This window comes from Cinclus cinclus, chromosome 2, assembly GCF_963662255.1.
Source record: "Cinclus cinclus chromosome 2, bCinCin1.1, whole genome shotgun sequence".
NCBI classification, from domain to species: domain Eukaryota; kingdom Metazoa; phylum Chordata; class Aves; order Passeriformes; family Cinclidae; genus Cinclus; species Cinclus cinclus.
In genome coordinates, this window is record NC_085047.1 from 28435731 (window position 1) to 28456826 (window position 21096).

The 21096-nt window shown below is 35.9% G+C and overlaps 1 protein-coding gene across 2 annotated transcripts in view; it reads left to right on the top strand.

Annotated features, from left to right (window-relative positions):
• The window catches only part of STXBP5L (syntaxin binding protein 5L), a 185788-nt gene that overhangs the window by 123066 nt on the left and 41626 nt on the right, over nt 1-21096 (top strand). Inside the window, exons 15-19 of one of the 2 annotated variants that reach the window (XM_062513006.1) lie at nt 2973-3190; nt 7039-7211; nt 12509-12634; nt 16518-16669; nt 18338-18409. In XM_062513006.1, the coding sequence (XP_062368990.1) occupies nt 2973-3190; nt 7039-7211; nt 12509-12634; nt 16518-16669; nt 18338-18409 (741 nt within the window). The remainder of the gene's footprint in view (nt 1-2972; nt 3191-7038; nt 7212-12508; nt 12635-16517; nt 16670-18337; nt 18410-21096) is intronic. The other variant, XM_062513015.1, reaches the window with a different exon arrangement.

Below are 21096 nucleotides of genomic sequence, written 5' to 3' on the forward strand. Positions count from 1 at the left end.
AAGGCTCAGATCTGACATTTAGTTCCAGTTGTCATGTCACTTCTATATTGAGTACAACAAAGTCTTCTTTATATCTAAGTAAAAATAAAATATTAAAATACATTTATATATTTCAAAACACATTTAATCTGGTGAGGGTAGAAAAGACCCAAATCTTTCTTTGTCCTGTCTCAAATCCCAGGAAATAATTGGGAAGCATTTCCATTCATCCTAGCAGGAAAAAGCTTCAGAAAATACTTGTTCCATATAATTTAGCTATAACTGCACATATCAGCCACCAGCATTTTCCCCTATAGAAAATACATATGGTGTTCATTAGTAAAATATATTTATTAAAATACATGTAGATTTTGATGGAAATTTAAAATATTCTGATTTAAATAATTGGCGGTGCTTCACTAAGGTTCCTGTAGAGTTGCCTTGTATTCTTGTCTCTTTAGTAGTACAGGGATGTCTGGGCAGTATCTCTCTTTTATGAAGTGTTAGTGTGTTAAAGAAAAGAGAGTGTGAAAGAAAGTTCTGGATGAAATGTTAGGCATAGAGAGATTTAATATGATCCTAATAATCAGTCTGTAATGGGTGCCAAGATCATGGAATAAGGGATACTTAAAATACCTGCTAGTTCCATGTGGTGCCACAGAAGTGAAATGATTAATATTGCTACTATTTCCGGCCAATTATGGGTAATGTTAACAAGTTTTTAATGTCAGCTAAGCCTGATGACTTTGTCAGGTACTTGCCTTTTTGCTTAATACCAAATATTTTCACTCAGTATGGACAAGTAGAAAATGAGGATTTCCAAAGCCTCATTTCACAAAATACATTTCACGTATTAAATAGGCACAGCAACTGAACATGGCCATGGGTTGTTTTTTTATTATGTAATTTGCCTGTTTGGAAATGGTGGGAAAACAGAAACATGCTACTCAGCATTTACATTTTCAAGTAATGGTGAACACCAACCATCAAATGAGGTCAACAGTTTATCTGCAAAACCAGAAGTTTTTGAGAGCTTTAATGTGAACAAAAGTAGGATAATTAGTTTTATTTAGAGAAGTATAGTGAGACATTAGACTTTGTCTTGTGAATATTTAAGTTTTTAACAAGAAAGTGCAAATACAGGCTCTACCTACAGAGGTAGGGTGAAACAATACAGACTGTTGGAAAACCCCAAGGCATTTAGTATATATACTGCACAGGAAGCAGTGTGCTAGTTATTGCCTCTGTAACTCTGGCAGAAGTGGGGAAAGAAAAATACCTCACATAGGAAATATAAGCATAACCTAATAAATATATACATGCTGCAGTAGGCATTTTTTCTTAACATTTAAAGCTTAGATGATCAAGAATATTCACAATCTCTTCAACAGTACTGGTATTTTCAGTGCATCTCTGATGTCCTGGTCCTAGTCCTGCTTTTCAGGGCATGTGCTGTTTTACTCGTACTGTACTTGGTACTCTTTATTTACAAGGTTTTGATTATTGCAAAGTTTTATTATTTATACTATTTGCAAGGTGTTAACCTTTTTAATGGAGTTTAAAGTTCATCCGAGAGTCATAATCCCAGCAAACATAATATTGTACTGGTATTTGAAGGCACAAAACGCTTCTGGACATATTTTAATTGTGTAATCTTGTGTCTGAAAGCACACATCTGTGAGAGGCAGGGAGTTGCTAGGCCACTGGAGCTGTTTTCTAAATGTGTCTTTATTCAAAAGATATTGCTGAAAAAAAAATATTTTTAAATTTACTTGTGCAGGTGATACCCAATAATTCAGAGCAGCATAGCAAGTCTTGTCTTATACTCTGTACCCTATGATTCTATAATTCTTCCAGTCATAATGTGCGTGGACCCACGTTGCCTGATTTGAAGTGCCACTCTAGATTTGCTACTGGCACTAAGAGCAACCTGAAACCTCTTTTTTTGCCACTGAGGGCAGGAAGAATTATGCATTTATTACAGAAGCACTTGCTGTAATTTGTGAAAATTCCAAAATGCTTTATGTGCTTAAACTTTTTAAAACATTGAAAATTGTATATGCTAAATCTCATAGAATATATCTGTGCTGCCAAACAGAAATGCATTTCTGCTGTGTTCATCATCTGGTTACATAACTAAAACACTGTCCTTTCATCTTCCTGTTGCTCTTGTTACACAAACTGGCCAGGCCAAGCTACCACAATTACACTGACAAAGGCAGCAGCTTTGCCTTTCTGGATATGCACACCTTTAGAGGTGCTGGGCTTGAATGACTTTTTCTGACCTTATCCAGTTACTGATTAATGCCACTGAGAAACTAAGGCAAAAGTAGTAAAAACAGGGAAGAATGTAAAACATAATGGGATGAATTTTCACCCCTCCTTTATCTCTGGAATTTGCTTTAGTGGAGTTCTCTAATCTTTACAGAAGCTTCTGGATATTAGGATTTTATATACAGGTATAAATAATGATACTTATTAGTCAATAAATTCAAAACATTTTTGAACTCCCATTAATTCAGAAGAACTTTGTGTTAACCAGGCTACCAACATGTTTTTCTAATATTTTCTCTTGAATTGCTGTACACTTTTTACATTCTATCAAGACCATAACCTCAGACAAATGAAATAGTTTCACTTCTCTTTAGGAAAGTATCAATGTTATAAGAGCCTCTCTATAGCACTGATTATAAGCCTAATTATGGACACAATGATTTACACCTTTGACACCCTTCCCCAGAAAGTACTAAGAGGTATTTCACAGACAAATACCCTTTTGAGAAGTATTAAATACATATCCTAATAGTAATGTGTACCAGAATGGTATCTGTATTGTTGTCCTGGTTTGGACAATTGTATAATACACATCTTCTCCTCTTAGGCTTTCCTAAGATTCCTTGTAATGCCACAACTGAGAAGAAAGTGGGAACTGAGGAATTTTATAACTGATTTGCTTCATGTTCATATTTTTAATATGTTTTAATATATTCCAGTTACTCTACAGATGTTGTACAAACTAAAAACATCAAAGGTCTTTGAAAAACAGAAAGTGGAAGAAGGAAAAGCAACAGCTGAGATTGTGGAAGAAGATCCCTTTGCTGTTCAGATGATGTACTGGTGTCCTGAAAGTCGAATTTTCTGTGTGGCAGGAGTTTCTGCATATGTGATTGTTTACAGGTTCAGCAAACATGAAGTAAATACTGAAATTGCAGTAAGTACTAATTTCACTCTCTTATAAGAGAATTTAATTTACAAATCAAATTGTCTTTCTTCATGTGTGCTCAAATAAAAATAGCAAGCAGTATAAATGCAGGTTTAGGTACATTCCATTTTAAACCTTTCCAGGGAAATCTTGATTCTACTTCAGTTACTGACAAAAATCTGAGGGTTTGGGAACCTACTCTCCATTTCCTTTTTACTACAGTAGTAACATATAGTGCAGCTTTCAGACATGGTTTGCTTTTAAGACTTTATAATACAGTAATCTCTGCTGCATTTACCTTGTCTAAAATTACTGTCTGCTGTATGTTTTTATCAGTTAATGTACATTGTGTATGTGCATAATGCTCTTTTTAACCCAAGTATTTAATCTCTTTCATTTCTGTTCATAAGGCTGAAAATTATCAGTGGGTTTAACAAAAGAGTTGATCTTTTTCTGGCTTATGCTGACATTGTTCCCCTAAAGATGGAAATGATATGAAATGCTAGATTATTTGTCACCTTCCCTGATTATAGTTATTTTCTTTTCCGCACTATTTTAATACACTTTAGAAAGTTCTACTGTGGCAAAAAACCTGTCTTATTTTTAGCCTGTAGCTGTGTGTCATTCTGTATGGATGTTCATTATCTGTAGTTCTTCTGTTGTTTTCTACTCTTTTCTTCCCTTCCCCCCCACCCCAGGCAATAATTAATCTGCCTGAATGTATCATTTCAGGAAAGGCTTACAATTGATGGACAGTAATTTCACCTTACTGACCAGCTCATGTATAATGCTGCTAAAATTACTCCATTTCGGTATTCTTACATTGTTCCACAGCAAGTGCACCTTATCTTTTATTATCTATAATTTAATGTCTCTTTTCCCTGTCCTTCACTTTTCTGGCTGAACTGCATCATTACTGGTATTTTCCAAAGTGTTATAATATGTGCAATTTACCAGTTTCTGAGATTTCATCTGTAATTAATAAGCATTTTTCTCTGAATATTAAATTATGTAATCTTGGTGATATAGTCACAGAATTCCCCTGGGTTTTGTGCATCTCTGAAATGGGCCTTCTCTTTTGTTTCTGCGTTTTTGCTGCTTGCATTCAAGTCTTCTCTCTAAATGATGAGAGTGTTTTTTAATCAGAAGTATGGAATTCTTTGTTGGAATCTGCACCTGACTTTAGGCTGTGTGGTTTTGTCTATATTGAGACTGAGCTGGTCAGTCTCAGGATTTCTTTTCTGCCTGAGGTACAAAGCACTTTGTGTCCTCCCTTCCTTATCAGCCAAACTGAATTTACCTTGAGTTCAATCTACAAATCACAGCATTATAAGGCCCCCACATGGGTTTGACTGCCCTGTTGTCAGTGTTGTCATGTTTTTACTGTGGTAAATGGGAAGTATGGCAGCTGAATATGCCTTAGGGGCATAGGCTGTGCCTGGAATTTTCTCAACAGTAGTATTATTTGCATCATTTCATATCAGATTCTGGAGGCAGGGAGTACATATGAAACTAATTCTGCTTCATATGCAACCTTGGAGTCATAGCCATGCAATTATATAAAAAGCAGTTGCTGCTGTTATTTTTGTTTTCTTACCTGAATCAATTCCATCCTGTCTCAAAAGAATCTATTAATTAAACAAGATCACTTTCTCAGCAAGCAATCTTTCCTCAGTGAAGCTCCTCTTCAAAGCTCTTGAGAAGAAACATAGGAAAAAGGTTTACATTCATTTGAATGTGGGAAGGAGAATCAATAAACCTAGTGATGAGATCCCCCAAAAATATATTTACTCTGTGTCAAAACAAATCAGTTCAACATTTCTATAAATTCCTAAGGTCCAGTCAAAGCAGGGACAAAAACATAAGGAAAATTCACAATCATGTTTTTAGCCAGAATTTTTCCTTCTCTCTTCAAATGCACAACAGCTAAAACCTAACAAAATTAATTTTAGTAGTGAAAGGAATACATGCAGAAAAACATTCAAAGGAGAGTGATGCTCTTCTAACTGGTAGGCAGAAGAATATACTCTTCAACAGTTACTCCAGTCCTGCATAAAAATTAAACAGCATTATAAATTGTTTCAGTCAGCTGCAATTACTTCCAGATAAGATTTTTTGAACTCAATATTTCACTCATTAGTCTTCGAAGGCAAATGCTATCTGTAGGTTTCTTTGATTCAGGCACAAAATACCCTTGGATTAATAAAGGAGAAAACAAAAGTGAAATTTTGAGAAAATACTCTCTCTCCTAGTTGAACAGAATCACTACTTTCTGAAATCCTGTGTGTTTTAGCACAATGGTTGAGAAACAGGTGATCCTTCAGTACTATTCACCTTTATCTCCCAGTTCTCATGAAATTTAGTTAATTTGTTAATCTTCACCTTGGTAAAGATGATGTCTCAGTAAAAGATCACTAAGATTGAGCTTGCAGTGTCTACCTCTGTAATTGCTTCTATTCCTTTCAAAGCAGCAGCACTGAAATTGCTGTTCAGCTAGTAATCCCCAGACTTTATCTCTTTGAGGGCTGTACCTTCGTTTTTATTCTTTTCAAAATGAGGATTTCCTTGGACAACTCATGAAGTAGAAATAATTGCTCAGTATTTACTTATCTATATTTGAATGTCCTGTCCAGTTCCTCCCTGGAGTCCTTCAGTTAGTATTTCCTGAATTAGTGGAGAGAGCTGTAGGTTGGTTTGGCCTCATTTTCCTTTTCTAGAGAGGCCACAAGGAAAGCAAAAGGTAACTGGTTCGAATTTTGCTTTCTAGAATCCACCAAACTCATGTTCATTCTAAGGAACACAGAGATGTCTGTGCTGTATGTCCTGGTTTGAAAGACAGGTGTTTACTGAGGAAAGCAGAAGCCTCCCTTTGAACTGAAAAATGCGATCCTTCCTTCCTACAGATTATTATGATTTTGAAATTAAGGGAGCTCTCAGGCAAAGATATGGGGGTAGGAATAACAGTTCTTTACTAGTATATCTAACAAGACGAACAAGAGCAACAACAGCTTTGAAATTACCCACAAACAGAACAGTAACTCAGTCCCAGTGTTTTTTGGCTGCAGGCACCTTTTCCCTGAGCTGCAGTTCCCGGTGCTGGGGGCGGGCGGGTCCCGCAGAGCTGCAGGAGGGCTGGGGGTGATGGCAGCGCTGTCCCAGGGGGAGAGAGAGATGGAGAGTGCCCTCCGCTCATGGTGTGGGTCCTGGTGCTCAGCAGAGTGCTGGATGGTGGCAGGTTACAGCGAGAAGGGAGCAGGGCAGGGTCTGACAGCAGTGAGGATGGCTCCCGACGCTGGGATGGCAGGGATGGGACACAGGCGGCGATCGTCCTTCTTGTCCAAACTCCACGGGGGAAATGGGTTGAGCCAGAGCCTTCCGCTTCCTCTTCTGGCTGTTTGAATCTCGCGGGGTTTCCCTCTTCTTTCTCCTCCCCCTTGTCACCAGGCCCCAGTCAACAGGTATCTTGGCATGACAATGGGGAAAACTCCACAGAGGGAAAAGGGAAAGAACCAACCCCCAACACTGTAATGTCTGATTTCCTGGCCCCCAGCTATGGACAAATGAAGCTTATGTAACAATACTATTCACACTGTCATGTTTATCCATCATGGCCAAAACCTGTCTGGTAGAGACTCTTGTACGAGTGATCAGGAGGCAGAGTTGGTGATCCTTCTAGCTCCTATCTGATGTTGCTGTTACTCTGTATAAATAGCAAACTATAGTCTTCTTTGTCTGCAAATTATAATGATAAATGGGGGTTATTAAAAAAAAAAGGCATAATGATATTTATTTGAAAGTGACAGAACTTTCCGCAGCTTTCCTCATGAAATTATAACTTAGTTTTTAATTTATTTAAGTCATTAGAAGTACGACTTCAGTGTGAAGTAGAAGACATCATTACTCCTGAACCAGAAACAAATCCTCCATTTCCAGATGCCTCCTCCCAGCTTCCTTCTTTAAAGAGCCTTTCAGGCAGTACCAACACGGTAGCATGTGAAGGAACAATGAAGGACAGTATCCCATGTCTTAGGTAAGTCCGTGCAGTTGTTGAAAGATACAGATCTTTCTATAAAGCATTCTTAGCTGTTAGTCAATCCATCAAATCCCAAGAAAAGAGATTATTTGTATGTATGTGATGCAAACTGAGAAGAAACCAGAATATGGAACAAACAAAGTAATTAAGGCAAAATAATCAACAAGGGATTTTAAAAATATAGAGGTAATTGTGAAGAATATAAACTGTTACAGTAAAGGTTTGACTGTCATTTTCCAGTGTAATCTAGGAGTAAATCTTCAAGGAATTTCTGAGGATAGTTAATGAAGAAATTTCTGTAAAAGCCGTCATGTGCAAAGCTTTCTCTCCTTGATTACTTGATCTAATACTTTTTTTTTTTAAAATGTAAGAACAGTATGCATTTTATGCTGTGTAATGCATGGAAACTGTGTTCATACTTATGAAACAATCTTTAAAATATACAGCTATGAAACAGTCACACTGTGTGGAAGTGTACATTTGTTTAATCTTTAGAAAGAAGCAAATTGTTTTCTGCTAGAATACATTGTCACTGATTTGGAGTAGATTAATATCTTCTTATTAATAAGGCAGATAATTATAGATTTGAATAGTTTAAAACAAGAATTCTCTACAAAGCTATAAACTGTAATTTTGCAGCAATTAGAGTGCATTGCTGACAACGATTGCTCTCATTTTGGTGAATTGATTATCATTTTGGTCTAATTATTATTAAATCTTTTAAATGCCTCAATTATTTCAAAAGCAGTTAAAACTAACATTTCCTGATTTTGCATATACTTTTGGTTGCTTGGCTTCTTAAAATGGCATTAGCATTTAAAAGCAATATTGTGATATTGTGCTTGTAAAATTAACAGTATTTTTTGGTATTCTGTTCATATGTCCACCTCATTCAGTCAGGCAGTTGAACTTTAGACCTCAGTTTAAGCATTAATTTGAACTGTGAAAATCAACAGAAGAGGCAAAGATCAGTTATTTTGAAAATCTATATGTGAAATCTATTTATAACATTGTTATCAGGAAGAATGAAATAATTCAATAATTTCACTGACTAAGATTTTTGCTTAAGAGACCCTTATTTGATTTTGTCTGGGAAAGAGAGTAATTGTTGATATTGGAAACAGAAAAGTCTAATGAACCCACAGAGGTATCGCTTGTTAGTTTTTAGAAGTTTTCTTAACTCAAATAATTTCACATTAAGCTGGCCAATGGATTTTTGTCAAATTTTAAACGAGGTAACAGTAATATTATTTTGACTGAGAAGTGATTTTTCAAAGTCAGAATAATTATACTGAATCATTAAAAACCAATACGATCATGGACAAAAGACCCTCTAACTAATTAAAGTTAGAAAGTGGTATGTCTCATTCACTGGCAGGCAGCATGAGAGTCACCTCTGAGGGGCATGACCGCCCCAAACAAGGTTCTTTGCCATCTATTTATTTCCCAAGATCTTACATACAATACATATGCATAACCCCAGACCTCCCATCCCCACTCGAAATTAAAATGAGGCTATTCTTCACACATGCACAATTCTTCTCTTGAATTGTGTTGGTGATCTCAAAATGGGTCAGTGGTCACAAAGGATGAAGTCAGAAGAGTCTTCATCAGGTCTCTTGTGACCTTCTGCCACAATCCAAGGCCCTGTGCATTGTGATTAACGGTTTACTTATTTTGCGTTCTCCTATGCCTGAGTTCATAATAGCAGACAATTATACCAATTAGCTCTAGCTTAAGCGTCTAATCATTAACCTATCATTTGCCTACCTAACTTACATCTTGGTCATGGAAATTACTTCTGCCCTTAGCAAAAATCTTAACTCTTTAAAACCATGATTCAATACCACTAGAACTGCTGGCACACTCCTACATTTAGATAAAAGTATACTTACGTATGCTATTGTCCTTCTCAAGAAAGACATCCAAATTTCCACATTTGCCCCCCAGACCTTAGCTGGGTCCACAGGCCATGTCTAAGAACTTCTGACCTAAGCAGAATTATGGTGATAAAATGAAAGTAGTGCTGAAATTGCAGGAGAAAAAAACAGTAAAGACCAGGGTGATACTGTTGACTTTATATGCACGTCATTCAGATGGGCAGCAGGACAGAATATATAATAGAGCAATATTAATGTAAAACTGCAGCCACCTGCACATGGAGGATGAGTGCACAGCTTGAACTATGCACATAAAATTTTACACACATACATAACTGGCTTCATTATGTTCATTTTCATGTCTGCTTCTCAACATTGTTGCAGCAAATGAATGGCACTCCACAGTACATCATTTTTTCCTAGCCAGAAGTCAGAATGACTCAATGTGTTTGTATCTGTGAATAGCTATCAGGAAGAAAGTAATTGGAGGAACTGAAGTAATGAAAATTTGGCGCTTTTCTGAAATCAAAAGTGATTGTTACTGAGAGAGGCATGCAGCAGTTTGGAATAAATATTGTTCTTGCTTCTTTCAGAAGATTTTGCAGTGAAATAGGCAACTGTAATAACCTAAGAAACCAATGGATTTGTGATTATGCAGATAAATACTTTTGATGTAAATGCTGTTATCATAAAGCTGTACCCAGAATGTCAGACTTTCTTCCCAGACTTCTAGTATCATCCCAAAATTAGGTCACTCAAGGGTTTTGACAGTAGCTTCAAGTAACTCCAAAGAGGTAAGGCATTGTGAATATCTTGTGAAAATAACTAAAACCCAAAACTTTGCAACAATGAAGTTCAGTGTAGCATAACAAGAACATGTCAAGGAAACCACTGAATTCCTTCTGCTCATACTCCTGCAGTCTATATAGTTTTTTATTATGAGCACTTCTAATAAAAAGCAATCCAAAACAGGTTGCAGAACTGAATATCTGCATTACTGTTCAAGCAGGATGGTTAGGGAAACAAAGCAAATAGATCAAAGATTCTAAAGCAGGAAGATGTCACAGAAACATGGGAATGACAACCTTAATCATGAAATCTAAAATTATTTTACTCCATTTTTACAGTCTTTCACCACCTACAGTTTATTTTAAGCTTAGAGAAAATCTCTGTGAAATAATACCAATTTTCATCAAAGCAGGTCCTCAAATTTGCAATAAAAACTATTTAGAGGGAAAGGTGTTTGTGTTTCTCCCCTCAGGTGACAGCAATGCAAAAGAAAAATTTAGAAGGTACTTCAAGTTCTCTAATTTTTTTCAGCATGCCATTAAAAACACATTGGAAAACTAATTCCACATTAAAAAACATGTTTTAGAAGATCAGAATTAATTCAGCAGCCGTTTTCAGTCTCAAAGTAGCTTTTAAAGAAAAAGGAAAGTGTAAATGTATTTCTTCGACAGATGCTTGTTGGAGCAGTGTGCCTGCCTCTTGTTTTCTCCCACATCATCAGTTATCCATTAGAAAATACGGATGGAAAGCTCAACTGAAAGGGCATGAGACTAAGTCCTGGTTCTTGGATTTCATTTACCTGTTTTATATTTTTCTAACATTTTTAAGGGCAGGAGCTGAAAGCTGAAAATGTGGTATAAGATGGAAAGACCACCACTATTATGCCTCTTAAAGGCTTATCTGCAGATGTTAGAAGTTGAAGGGCTCCATCACGAAGATACTCTGAAGGACTATTTGAAAAATATTCAGCTTCTGCTTGCTGTGAAGTTTCTTTGAAAATAATAAATCGTTACTGTATACAACTCTTGTCTGTAGTTTTAGTTTATCCTGGTCTCAAAGGACCCCTCTCCCTTAGCAACATGAGTTCACAGATGTTCACAACTTTGTTCTCAGCGCAAATACTGCTGGGTAATTCAGGGCTTGGGTCATTAAGATTATGAATCACATCACTTCAGAAATGCTCATGGATATGTATCATATGAACAAAGAAAAGGGCAAAGCTTTAGTGCCAGCAGAACAGGTCAGAAATTGCAAAACTCTGAGCAATGGTTTGCTGTTGATAGAAAACAACAATACAAAGCTATTGCCAACTGTAGTGGGTTGAGCACTGGTTGAACTGCAGTGTCACATCTTTCCTACGACAATATCCAAGCCAAGTGCCTGATTACAAATACACATATATGATCTGAAGAGTAGTACAGGGAAAAGAAATAGAACAGTGAGTGTGCCAAACCACTGTTAAGGAAATGCATTTAGGGGATAGATGAGGAATGGGTTTCTCATAAAGCAGACTGCCCTATTTTATGCATGTGGGCAAAGGGTTGCAATTCAAGCACTCTCACCAGTAACAGGTACAGTGAAAATGCACTGAGTAGTAGGTTTTACCCGTAAATTACTACTACACTGTAAATGTACTAATGATTAACATGAATACCTCAGAATATTGCTATTATTGTATAATGTTCTCTTTTGGCATATCCCACATTGTTGTACCACTCAGAAAAGCACATAAAGTAGTCATGCAGAGGTGTTCAGCTCTTACATTTCCCCTTAAAATGTGTACCTCCACTACATGCTTTGAAAGTCACTGAACTTGCCATAACACAGCAGGAGCAGGTGCTAATAGTTATATCAGATTTGCTGTTGGAACCATTCATTCATATGTATTAGGTGATTTTACTCCGAGAAATAAAACAGGACATGTTTGCACTACATGGACAAATAGATTTGTCAGGTCCCTAAGTTTTTAATAGGCTCTGGTGAGGACCACTACAGAAGGGTGTATGTTCTCATCTTCTCTTGCCTCTTTGCATTTTTCTGTCATGCTTTTTTCAGGGGGGGGAAAAAAATTCCAAATACACAGAAATGTCCTTTTTCAAAGTCTCAAAAGAAAGTTGACAGCAGTGATAATAAAGAGACGGGATCTCCAGCTTAATGCAAGCATGAAGCTGTTTATTGATACACACAGCAGTGTTTATATACCTTTTCAGCTATACCAAAAAATAGCACACCAATAATATTTGTGTAACTATATTGCTTAATTGTAACTGGGTAACATTGCTTAATCAGTGCCTCATTCCAAGCAAACCAGGTATGTATGGTATTCACATGATTCCCCATAAAACAGTATACTAAGCACATTGTACCAAGCACTCTCTTATGTCTCACATTCTTTCTTCAGAATCTCACTTACTCTTGCCAAGGCTTGTGGCCGGCTATGGCTAACACATCCATGTTGGTTGTGACAAGCTGAGCAGTGCTCACAGTTCTTCTCTCTAGCTGTATTCCCGCAGAAAGTATTTTAGGTTTTCCATTCAAGTTGATAATTCATAATGATGCAAAGCAGTTGTTTTTCATGACCCAATGTTTGTTTGTTCGTTCTTATTCTGTACCCCTTGTTCTTAGTGTTAAAGCTCGACCAGTGCGGATGCCTCCTGGCTACCAGGCAGATCTTGTTATCCAGTTGGTGTGGGTGGATGGTGAACCTCCACAACAGATTACCAGTCTTGCTGTAAACTCTGCATATGGACTGTAAGTAACTCAGAATTAAGGTTGAGTTGATATATTTATTTATTTAATTGCACTAAATCATGTTTCTCAACTATACTTTGAAATTACCCACAGACAATTAATGTCAAAGCAAAGTTTTGAAAAGATGCCGTCAATAGATTTTTGGGGAAAAATTATTTGAGCTGACAGAGATTGTAATATGGGATGTTAAAGTGCCATTCTTGCCAATATTTTTACTAATCCTATATAAAAGACTGAATCTTTTCACATAATTATTTCCATCCTTTCCAAGTAAGATCTAATTGCATTTTAAATCTGTAATTTTCCAAGTTATTTTGAAAGGTTCACCAAGGTAAAATGCATTTAATGGAAAATGGTGATTAACTGTTAAATGCCATTTATCATGACATCATATCTCAGTTGGAAATTGTCTTCTGAGAGCAGCATTTTTATGTCTGTGCTAATGTCTGTTTGCACAAGAATCGGTGACCTGAAATTGAGAATTGAATAAGGAGCATTTAAATGCTGTATTCTGGATGGCAATGCAAATGAGTGTGTGTAATTGTTTCTTCAGGTTCAGTTTATTTGCTAATTTTTAATTTTTTCTCTTCCTGAGAGTCACCCTGATAGATTGAAATGGTTTTCCCTATAGGTGTTACTCCAATAAAACTATTGGCTGTAATGGATGTTAGGTGCTGACTCCTGCTGATTTTCATTAAGCCACTGTACTCTTTTCAGAGTTTTTGGCAGTTTAATGCAGAGTTTTTATATTTCTGAAAAAATATTGTCTTCTGGGGGCTGATTTTCCAAGTTTTCAGACTGAATTTCTAGATCATTTCCTATTAATGAGTTCTAGGAGTTTCTTTTCTTTACCATACCTTGATGCATTTGTCACTTGTGCAAATTGTTTGGGTTTACCTGATTTGCTCCCTTGCAGGTCTCAGACCTCAGGGCAGCATCTGAATAATCACACCATTCTTCCACTTCTAAACTACTCTGATAGGTTATGGTTCTTCTAATGGTCACAGGGGTTTCCTAAACCACTGATTTGATTCAATCAAGTGCTTTAAATTGTTTCATATGCTAGGAGCAATAATAGTTTACAGGATGGTCTCCTTTAGAACACCATAAGCTAAGTACAAGAGTGTTTCAGAAATGAATGAATAAAGTAGTCTGACAACCTAAATTTAACTTTCCTACAAAATCAACCCAAGAAAAGTCTTTCTCCTTACATTTTTCCTGCAGACTCCCGTCTCTCTTAACTTTTTCCTCAGGCCTATGATTTTTAGGATAAGGAACAGTCCTTTCTTTCCTCTGAATTTTTGTTTACTACTTTAATTGTTACCTGTTGTCTATCTTTGCAGTGTGGAAAAACATATTCCACTTCTGCATGAAGCCTGAGAACATGTAATTTTTGCCATGCTAATTGTAGAGTTATTTGGGTCATCTTTTTGCCTAATTTTTCTTCTTACACTAGTCAGTTTAACTAGGTTGAAGACATAAAATGGTGTGTGATCTAGAGAGTCTGTTTCCAGTATTCTTTTAATTACTGTGATTTCTGGAACTGTTTTACTGCAGCCATGAAGCTGGGAACCTTTATTCCCAGCAAAGATGAAAGACTGAAGACACTGCAAAATTTTATTTAATGTATTTGATTTACTTGTAACAGTAAAAAGTCCACAAATTAAAGATATTAACACCTGTTTTATTTATGTTGAAATTAATCATCAAAAACGTCTTCATATTATGAAAATAGAAAATAAAATTTTACAAAATGCTTTAATTACAACTGAAGAACTAGGTTAACCTTGAGGAACAAGGTTAAATAAAAATAATAGTTGCTTTTTTTTTAAGTAGGTTCTGTTGGACTGAAAGCAGTCACTGAAAATTTATTACCTGCTCAAGGGTTAACAATTTTCAGCTAATCTGCATATTAATTGTCAGGAAATGTCTGATGGGGGTTTTATGACATTTCTGTAAAAGATATCAACAGAATAGAACATCACCTAGCAACTAGTTCTGTTCATTGCTCAAAACTGAGAAATTCACTTTGTATTTGATTTCATAAGGACTTGGTTGATAGCAATTTGTCTTAAGCCTTGTTAATTGTAGTGGCTATCTAAAATTTGTTACCCATCCTCAGATGTATTATTAATGAGCAATTTTTGATTCTATTTTAAAATAATTTGTTTGGGTATAAGAAATATTAGATCCATGCTTGTGCGTGAAATTAGAGGAGTTTAGAAAAATACAAACCAGGAAACTACATATTTTGTTAAATTGCTGACCAGGGGTGTGAATGATCACTAGCTCTTCTTGTGACTCATGTTTTCCAAAATTAATAAATCTTAAGTTAGTAATTTTCAAAGAGCAAATGGTATTTTTTCCAATAAAATATTAATAGATGAGACTGACACTTGTCATTTTTATTCCTATTTTTTTTCTCTACCCAAAAGTCAGGGACTTATGAACACATACAATCAACCTTCTTTTAGTCTAAAACCATAACCCCCATTCACATGAGCCCTTTTCTCAAGCTTGTCCGGGTCCTTCTGGATGACACTTGTCCCTCAGGCACATCTCAGCATGGTTTTGTCTGCAAATTTACTGAAGGTGCCCTCAATTCCATTTTCACTGTCACTGGGAAAGACATTAAGCTGTACTGGTCCCATTATGGGCCCCTGAGAGACACCAATCAGGAAAGAAGTGTCAATGGGAAAAAATCAGTGCATCCATAGTATTTCCATAGATGCTGTCCTGCAGTCAGTGATGTCAGTAAGGTGGTAAACATGGTGTAGTAACAACCAGTAGAATTCAAGCCACTGTTGCAGATGGTGCCTTTATTTGCTAGTTTGACAGTTATGGAAAAATAATTCCATTTTTCTTTACGTACTACATTTTTATTTGCTATATGGAACCCTCTTTTTTATGATAGAAACAGTGTAAGAAAAGGTAGGACAGAAGAAAATTTTCTAGTTACCCCTCTTACCCTCCACCTCATTACTTTTCTTCTGCATTGTTGTTTTTCCATACACAAATTCCCTTTAGATATTTTAGAGATACATTAAGAAGAGTCAGGTGGAGGTGAGTGCACATCTCACCTTAGTTGCCTATTTCACACCTTATTAGTGTGAAATAAGTGCTTAAATATTTTGCAGTGTTTTGAAATAGCCATCTTAGTCACCTTTTACATAAAATGACAGGACCTGATAGCAAGTGATTCTGAATACAATTGAGCATGATTTGGGTTTTTGAATTTCTTTTTGGCTATACCTGCAGTCCTTTCTGTCTGGAATTTAAAATTGCAGTGTGATACAGAAGGAGAGAGATCTTCCTCATAAATCAAGCCACCATCGACATGTATTTGCAGAAAATTTTCAGAGGGGTAGAGACTGTTTTAACAGGAATCTCTGCTGTACATAAGCTGACAGAGTTGGAAGGACATTTTAGATTTGTGTATCTCCACAATACAGCCCAAAATATTTCATTTGTCATTTACATTTAGCTTTAAAAGAATTTTTAACATATATTTGTATTTATATTTTAATTTATATTTGTGTTTTATATAAATGCATAACCACTATTTAAGACCTACATCCTGATTTTTAGGCTTATTTGATATCACTATTATTAGAATTATATTGCTCAGTGAAGCAATATTTAGACATTATTGCAATGTGTTTGATACAGAAAGTTGGTAGAAGTTGTAAGTCTGCTTTCTGGAAAGTTAATTCAGAAAACAGATTTTGAAATACAGGATTACAAATCTGTAAGAAATAAAAAATGTGAGCTTGAATAGTTCCTGAAGAAAAAGCTTGTGCGCTGTTCATAAGAATAAATTATTACTGTTTTCAGAATTTAATTACATATTATTAACACTTGTGAGGGACGTTTCTCTTTGCAGAGTGGCTTTTGGGAACTGCAATGGTTTGGCTGTTGTGGATTTCATGCAGAAGACAGTCCTGCTGAGCATGGGCACCCTCGACCTCTATGGATCCAGTGATCCGTACCAGCGCCAGCCCCGCTCACCTCGCAAGAGCAGGCAGTTTGCTGCAGGTAGGAAATAAGTAATTTTGGTTATGAGCTTGATATGTTTCTTTGGTTTTTTTGCCTGTGGCTTTTTCTAGTGCTTTTGGAATGCATGACTATTTGCCGGCCAATGGAGTTTCTATAACTTGGCAAAAGAAACTTGACATGCTCTAGGTGCAGGCACTTTCTCAGAAATGAAATGTTTTATGATGTTTTTTTCCTTTTGGGATGGAGGTCAGCAAGTGATTACCTTAGCTGAGTCTGTAAAAAATCATAATGAGCAAAGCAATAAATTGTTTATCTGGCAGTCACTTGAATTGCAGTTTGTATGCTATTTTCTATCTGGTTTCAATAAGTTCATACCAATAAGTAAGACTTCAATTTAAGCTTAAACGTACCTTCTGCCAAGTACTAACCATTTGAATAATCAGTTGTGTTTAGAGATGTGTAACACCTGGAAGGCATGTTATGTAGGTAACACAAGGAGCACAATTTAAGCACTTCATTAGTGAACTGAAGTTCTTAATATAAGCCTACAACATCCATCTTAAAATTTTGTGCTAAGAGGATCACAGTAAGTCATAACTGTTACTATGCATTGTGTATTAGAAATACTAATACTTCAATAGAGCTAAATTTTACCATACTTTGTTCATTATCTGAACATTTACTTGTATAAACATTTACTTGTATGAGAAAATGTCAGATCATCTGTTTCAAGTCTTTCCACTTGACATATTCCATAGTAACATGCAAGAGTCAGACACAATTATGAAATGTGTTTTGCGTAGCTGTGAAGTCTTAGAATTAGATTTTGAAATACCTCTGAAATTTTGGTGTTTTAAATCTAGCCCTAAAATTATAAAAGCAACAAGTTATAGTGGATTTATGCCATCAGCATTTTCATCAGCAGACCCTGCATTGAATCATCAAATCCTACTTCTCTAAGAACTATGGGAAATATGTTTTTAGTTAGGTATGTGTTTACACTCCAAACAGAAAGTAAAATCTAGAGGAAAATTTATAGAATAAAATACAAGTCTTCAGGCCTACTGCTCCTGAAAGACCATTTATCTCACTTTCTATGCATTTAATAACAGCAAGCTTAGTTCCCATCTGTGTCAAGTGTTAAATATGTAAATGTTGCACAGCTGAGGAGAGAAGAGATAAGCAGCTTCAAGTTACCCTCAGCTTCTCTGTCTGATTTCACCCAGCCTCAGAGCAGCTCCCTAAGAAATGTGAGCAGCTAGCCACAAACAATATGCTGCAAAAGGTGGAGGATTGCTTATGTAGAAAAAGCTGTTATCAGCACTGTATCACAGCAGGTTTTGCTCAGTCAGTGGCAGATTGTCTGGGCCAGCCTTTAAGACATCATTCCAGCTATCCGGCGCTGCCAGAATGGAGCCCACTGGGGATCAATGACCACTAAGAAGGATTGCAACTTCTAGATAGCTCATTAGAAACTGTGCATCTAAAAAGACCCTCAACTGCTTTCTCACCATCCATCCCACTTCCTTTACTTTTTTGATTATTTTTCTTGTTATGTATCCCAATTGGAAGGTAAGCATCTGCTTAAACTTCTTCACCTTGGCTGTTCTAGATGCTGGTTATGAAATCACTTCCTTTCACTTTAGACTGTTTTTTCTCTCTTTCCTCTGCCTGCTGCTGATGCTGGTGTACTGGCATGTTCCAAAGACAACTTTTGCATGCGTGGCCTGTCTAACTTTTATCCAGATTTAACGAAACGGATCCGTACTTCCTATCAGAGTAAGTTCTACAAAGGTTAGGCAAAAAGCTTTATTATGATTGGACTATGCCTGACTGAACCCCATGTCTTTGTGCTTTGTAATGTGTTTTTTAAAACACATTCAGCATGCATGCAAACTTACTACATTTTGTGATGTCAACCATGCTTATTTTTGACAATTACCTTTATTATATAGAATTTATTTTCTTTAAAAAGAAAGTCAAAGAGAAAACCTCAGTTTTATATGGGACAGATTGGGCCTTAGAAATTATTTTTCAACAATGTTATGTTTTTGGTGACAGTATCTTTCTTTGGTTTTATATTTGTTTCAATGTACATTTACCAATATGAAGCATTTCTTGTTTTGCAATGGCGCTATTTGTAGTTACCAATTAATTCTTCCTTTTTTTTTCTGAAGAACAATGTGGCTTAAAAGAGTACCCATTGGATTGGATGCTGTGAAATTTAAAAATTTAATCTTGGATTGGTGCTTAAATATTTGGCTTAAGGGAACCATCCCATGCCTCTGATCTTTGATGGGAAATGCAAAGTAGGCATAAAAATACATTCATCAAAGAGGACTATGAAAATTCATTATTTTAATATCTTTACATTTTGAGTTATACTGATATGAAATTTAAATATTAGTATTCATCACTGCAGAAGGCAGTGAACAAAGCTCTAATTAATTTTGAAAAATGACTGTTCAACAGATGAACCATATGTATCTTAATTAACTGCGGTGCTTATATGTAATTAGGTCTCCAGGATGCCTCTTTTTAAAGCACTTTTCACCTAACAACGGGACAGGCAATTTTATGTTAAATATTGAACTATAGCTATTGAAATACATTTGTACACTTGCATGACACATTCTATGCCATCCCTCTAGAATGATTTCTATGATTTTACTTCATAATAGTTCATAAAAGGTGGTCTCTTTAGTTAAAAGATTAGTCCAGTTGGAAATTTAGCAGTCCATAAAAAGGTTCGGTGTATGATACCTATAAGTCTATTAGTCTGATCTTGCTAATTTCAAATCTGTAACAGAGAATCTGAGTGATAGACAGCAGTCAAATGTTTGGGGTTTCCCCCCCAAAACATTAATGAATTCTGAGGGCAAAAATTACCAGTGTTTTCATTCAGAATTGCAAACATAGACCATAAAATCCTTCATAGCTGAAAATATATTATCTTGTTTCTGTCATCATCCCCATAGTCAGAAAAGACTGCAAAATCTTCCTATGAATTATTAGTCTAAATTTTAGGCAAAATCATTAACAGCTCAATTTCTTTCCTTATAAATGGTTTGATTCTTGCTTTTGTTGTTTGATACTAATACAGGAGTATATATTGTATCATCTGAAAGATGCACTGAGCAGTAAAATCACAAGCAGGACAAGAATCTGTCACAGATTGAAAATATCTTGTGAATTCATTCTCAAGTTGTGTTTTATTATATCTCTTATCTGAGAGATAAATTTTAAGAGGGGCATTAAGAGAGGATTCTGGATTTTGCTTTCAAGTTTATCTTCTCTCGTAAGGGATGATGATGGGAAAAGTAAATTATTTTAGGAAATTATGCAGTCAAAGCCAATATTATTGTAACAAAAGCAGGATCAGTCATGTGATAACAGAAGCATTAGGTCTAAACTTTTAAGGGTTATATCAATGAAAATGGAAGTTAATGGGAAGATATACAAGTAGTTGATTCAATTAAGTAATGAAGCAGGAAGATAATTTCATGTAGATCAGTTTGAGAAAGTAAGACTTGTAGACATTGAAGCCAAAGAGATTATCAATGGGCAAGATATTTAGATTTTTGTTGGTCATTTTAGAGGTGATTTGCAGAAAGAGATAATGTATTTTAGTGTCCAGCCTAATTATGAGAGTTAAAGTGTGGCATTCAAAGATGTAACCAATATTATGGGTTAGAGTATCAGAGAAGACAGTGATGACAAGCTCTGTTGATGTAGTAAAGAGGACACTTCAGCACCAAAGAAGTAGAGTTCATCCTGGCAATGTTAAGTTCATATTTAAATACTCCTGAGTAGATTTTACAAAGACAGGATTACTACTCTAACTTGGATGGAAGAAGTCCAAGGTAAATATATATAATTTATGAATCACTAGGGAATAACTAGGGAGATATACATATCTATATATATATATATATAGATATATTCCCAAATTTATACAAAAAAATCTCTTCAAATACCAGGTCAGAGAAAGGAAGTGTTGATATTTCAGTATGTCAGTCTGGGACCTGCAACTGCACAGGGAAAGGGGGAAAAAAAACAATGAACATCTAAGAGGAAAGAAGCAATATGTTGGAGAAGAGAGGCTTTCCAGAAGAAAAACATAATTGACAATGTCAAGGACATCCCATATGCAAAGTACAGTGGTGGAATAAATGTTTTGAATTTTAGCCAATAAATCTATGGTTACATATGCAAAGTAGACTCAAATGTACCCAGAGTGGACTTAGAGCATTAAGGCAGCACATTCTTTATTTTGGGAGGTGAAAGTGGGAAAGGGAAGCAAGAAGGGCAATTCTATGCATACACAGTGGAAGAGACTGAAACATAATTGTCCAGTCAGGGAAATAATTTGAGGAAAGTAAGAAGCTAAGATGAACATAAATGCCGAGCTGGGGATACCTTTCAGGTGCTGATGACTGGTTCAATTTGCTGTAACATCTGCAGCC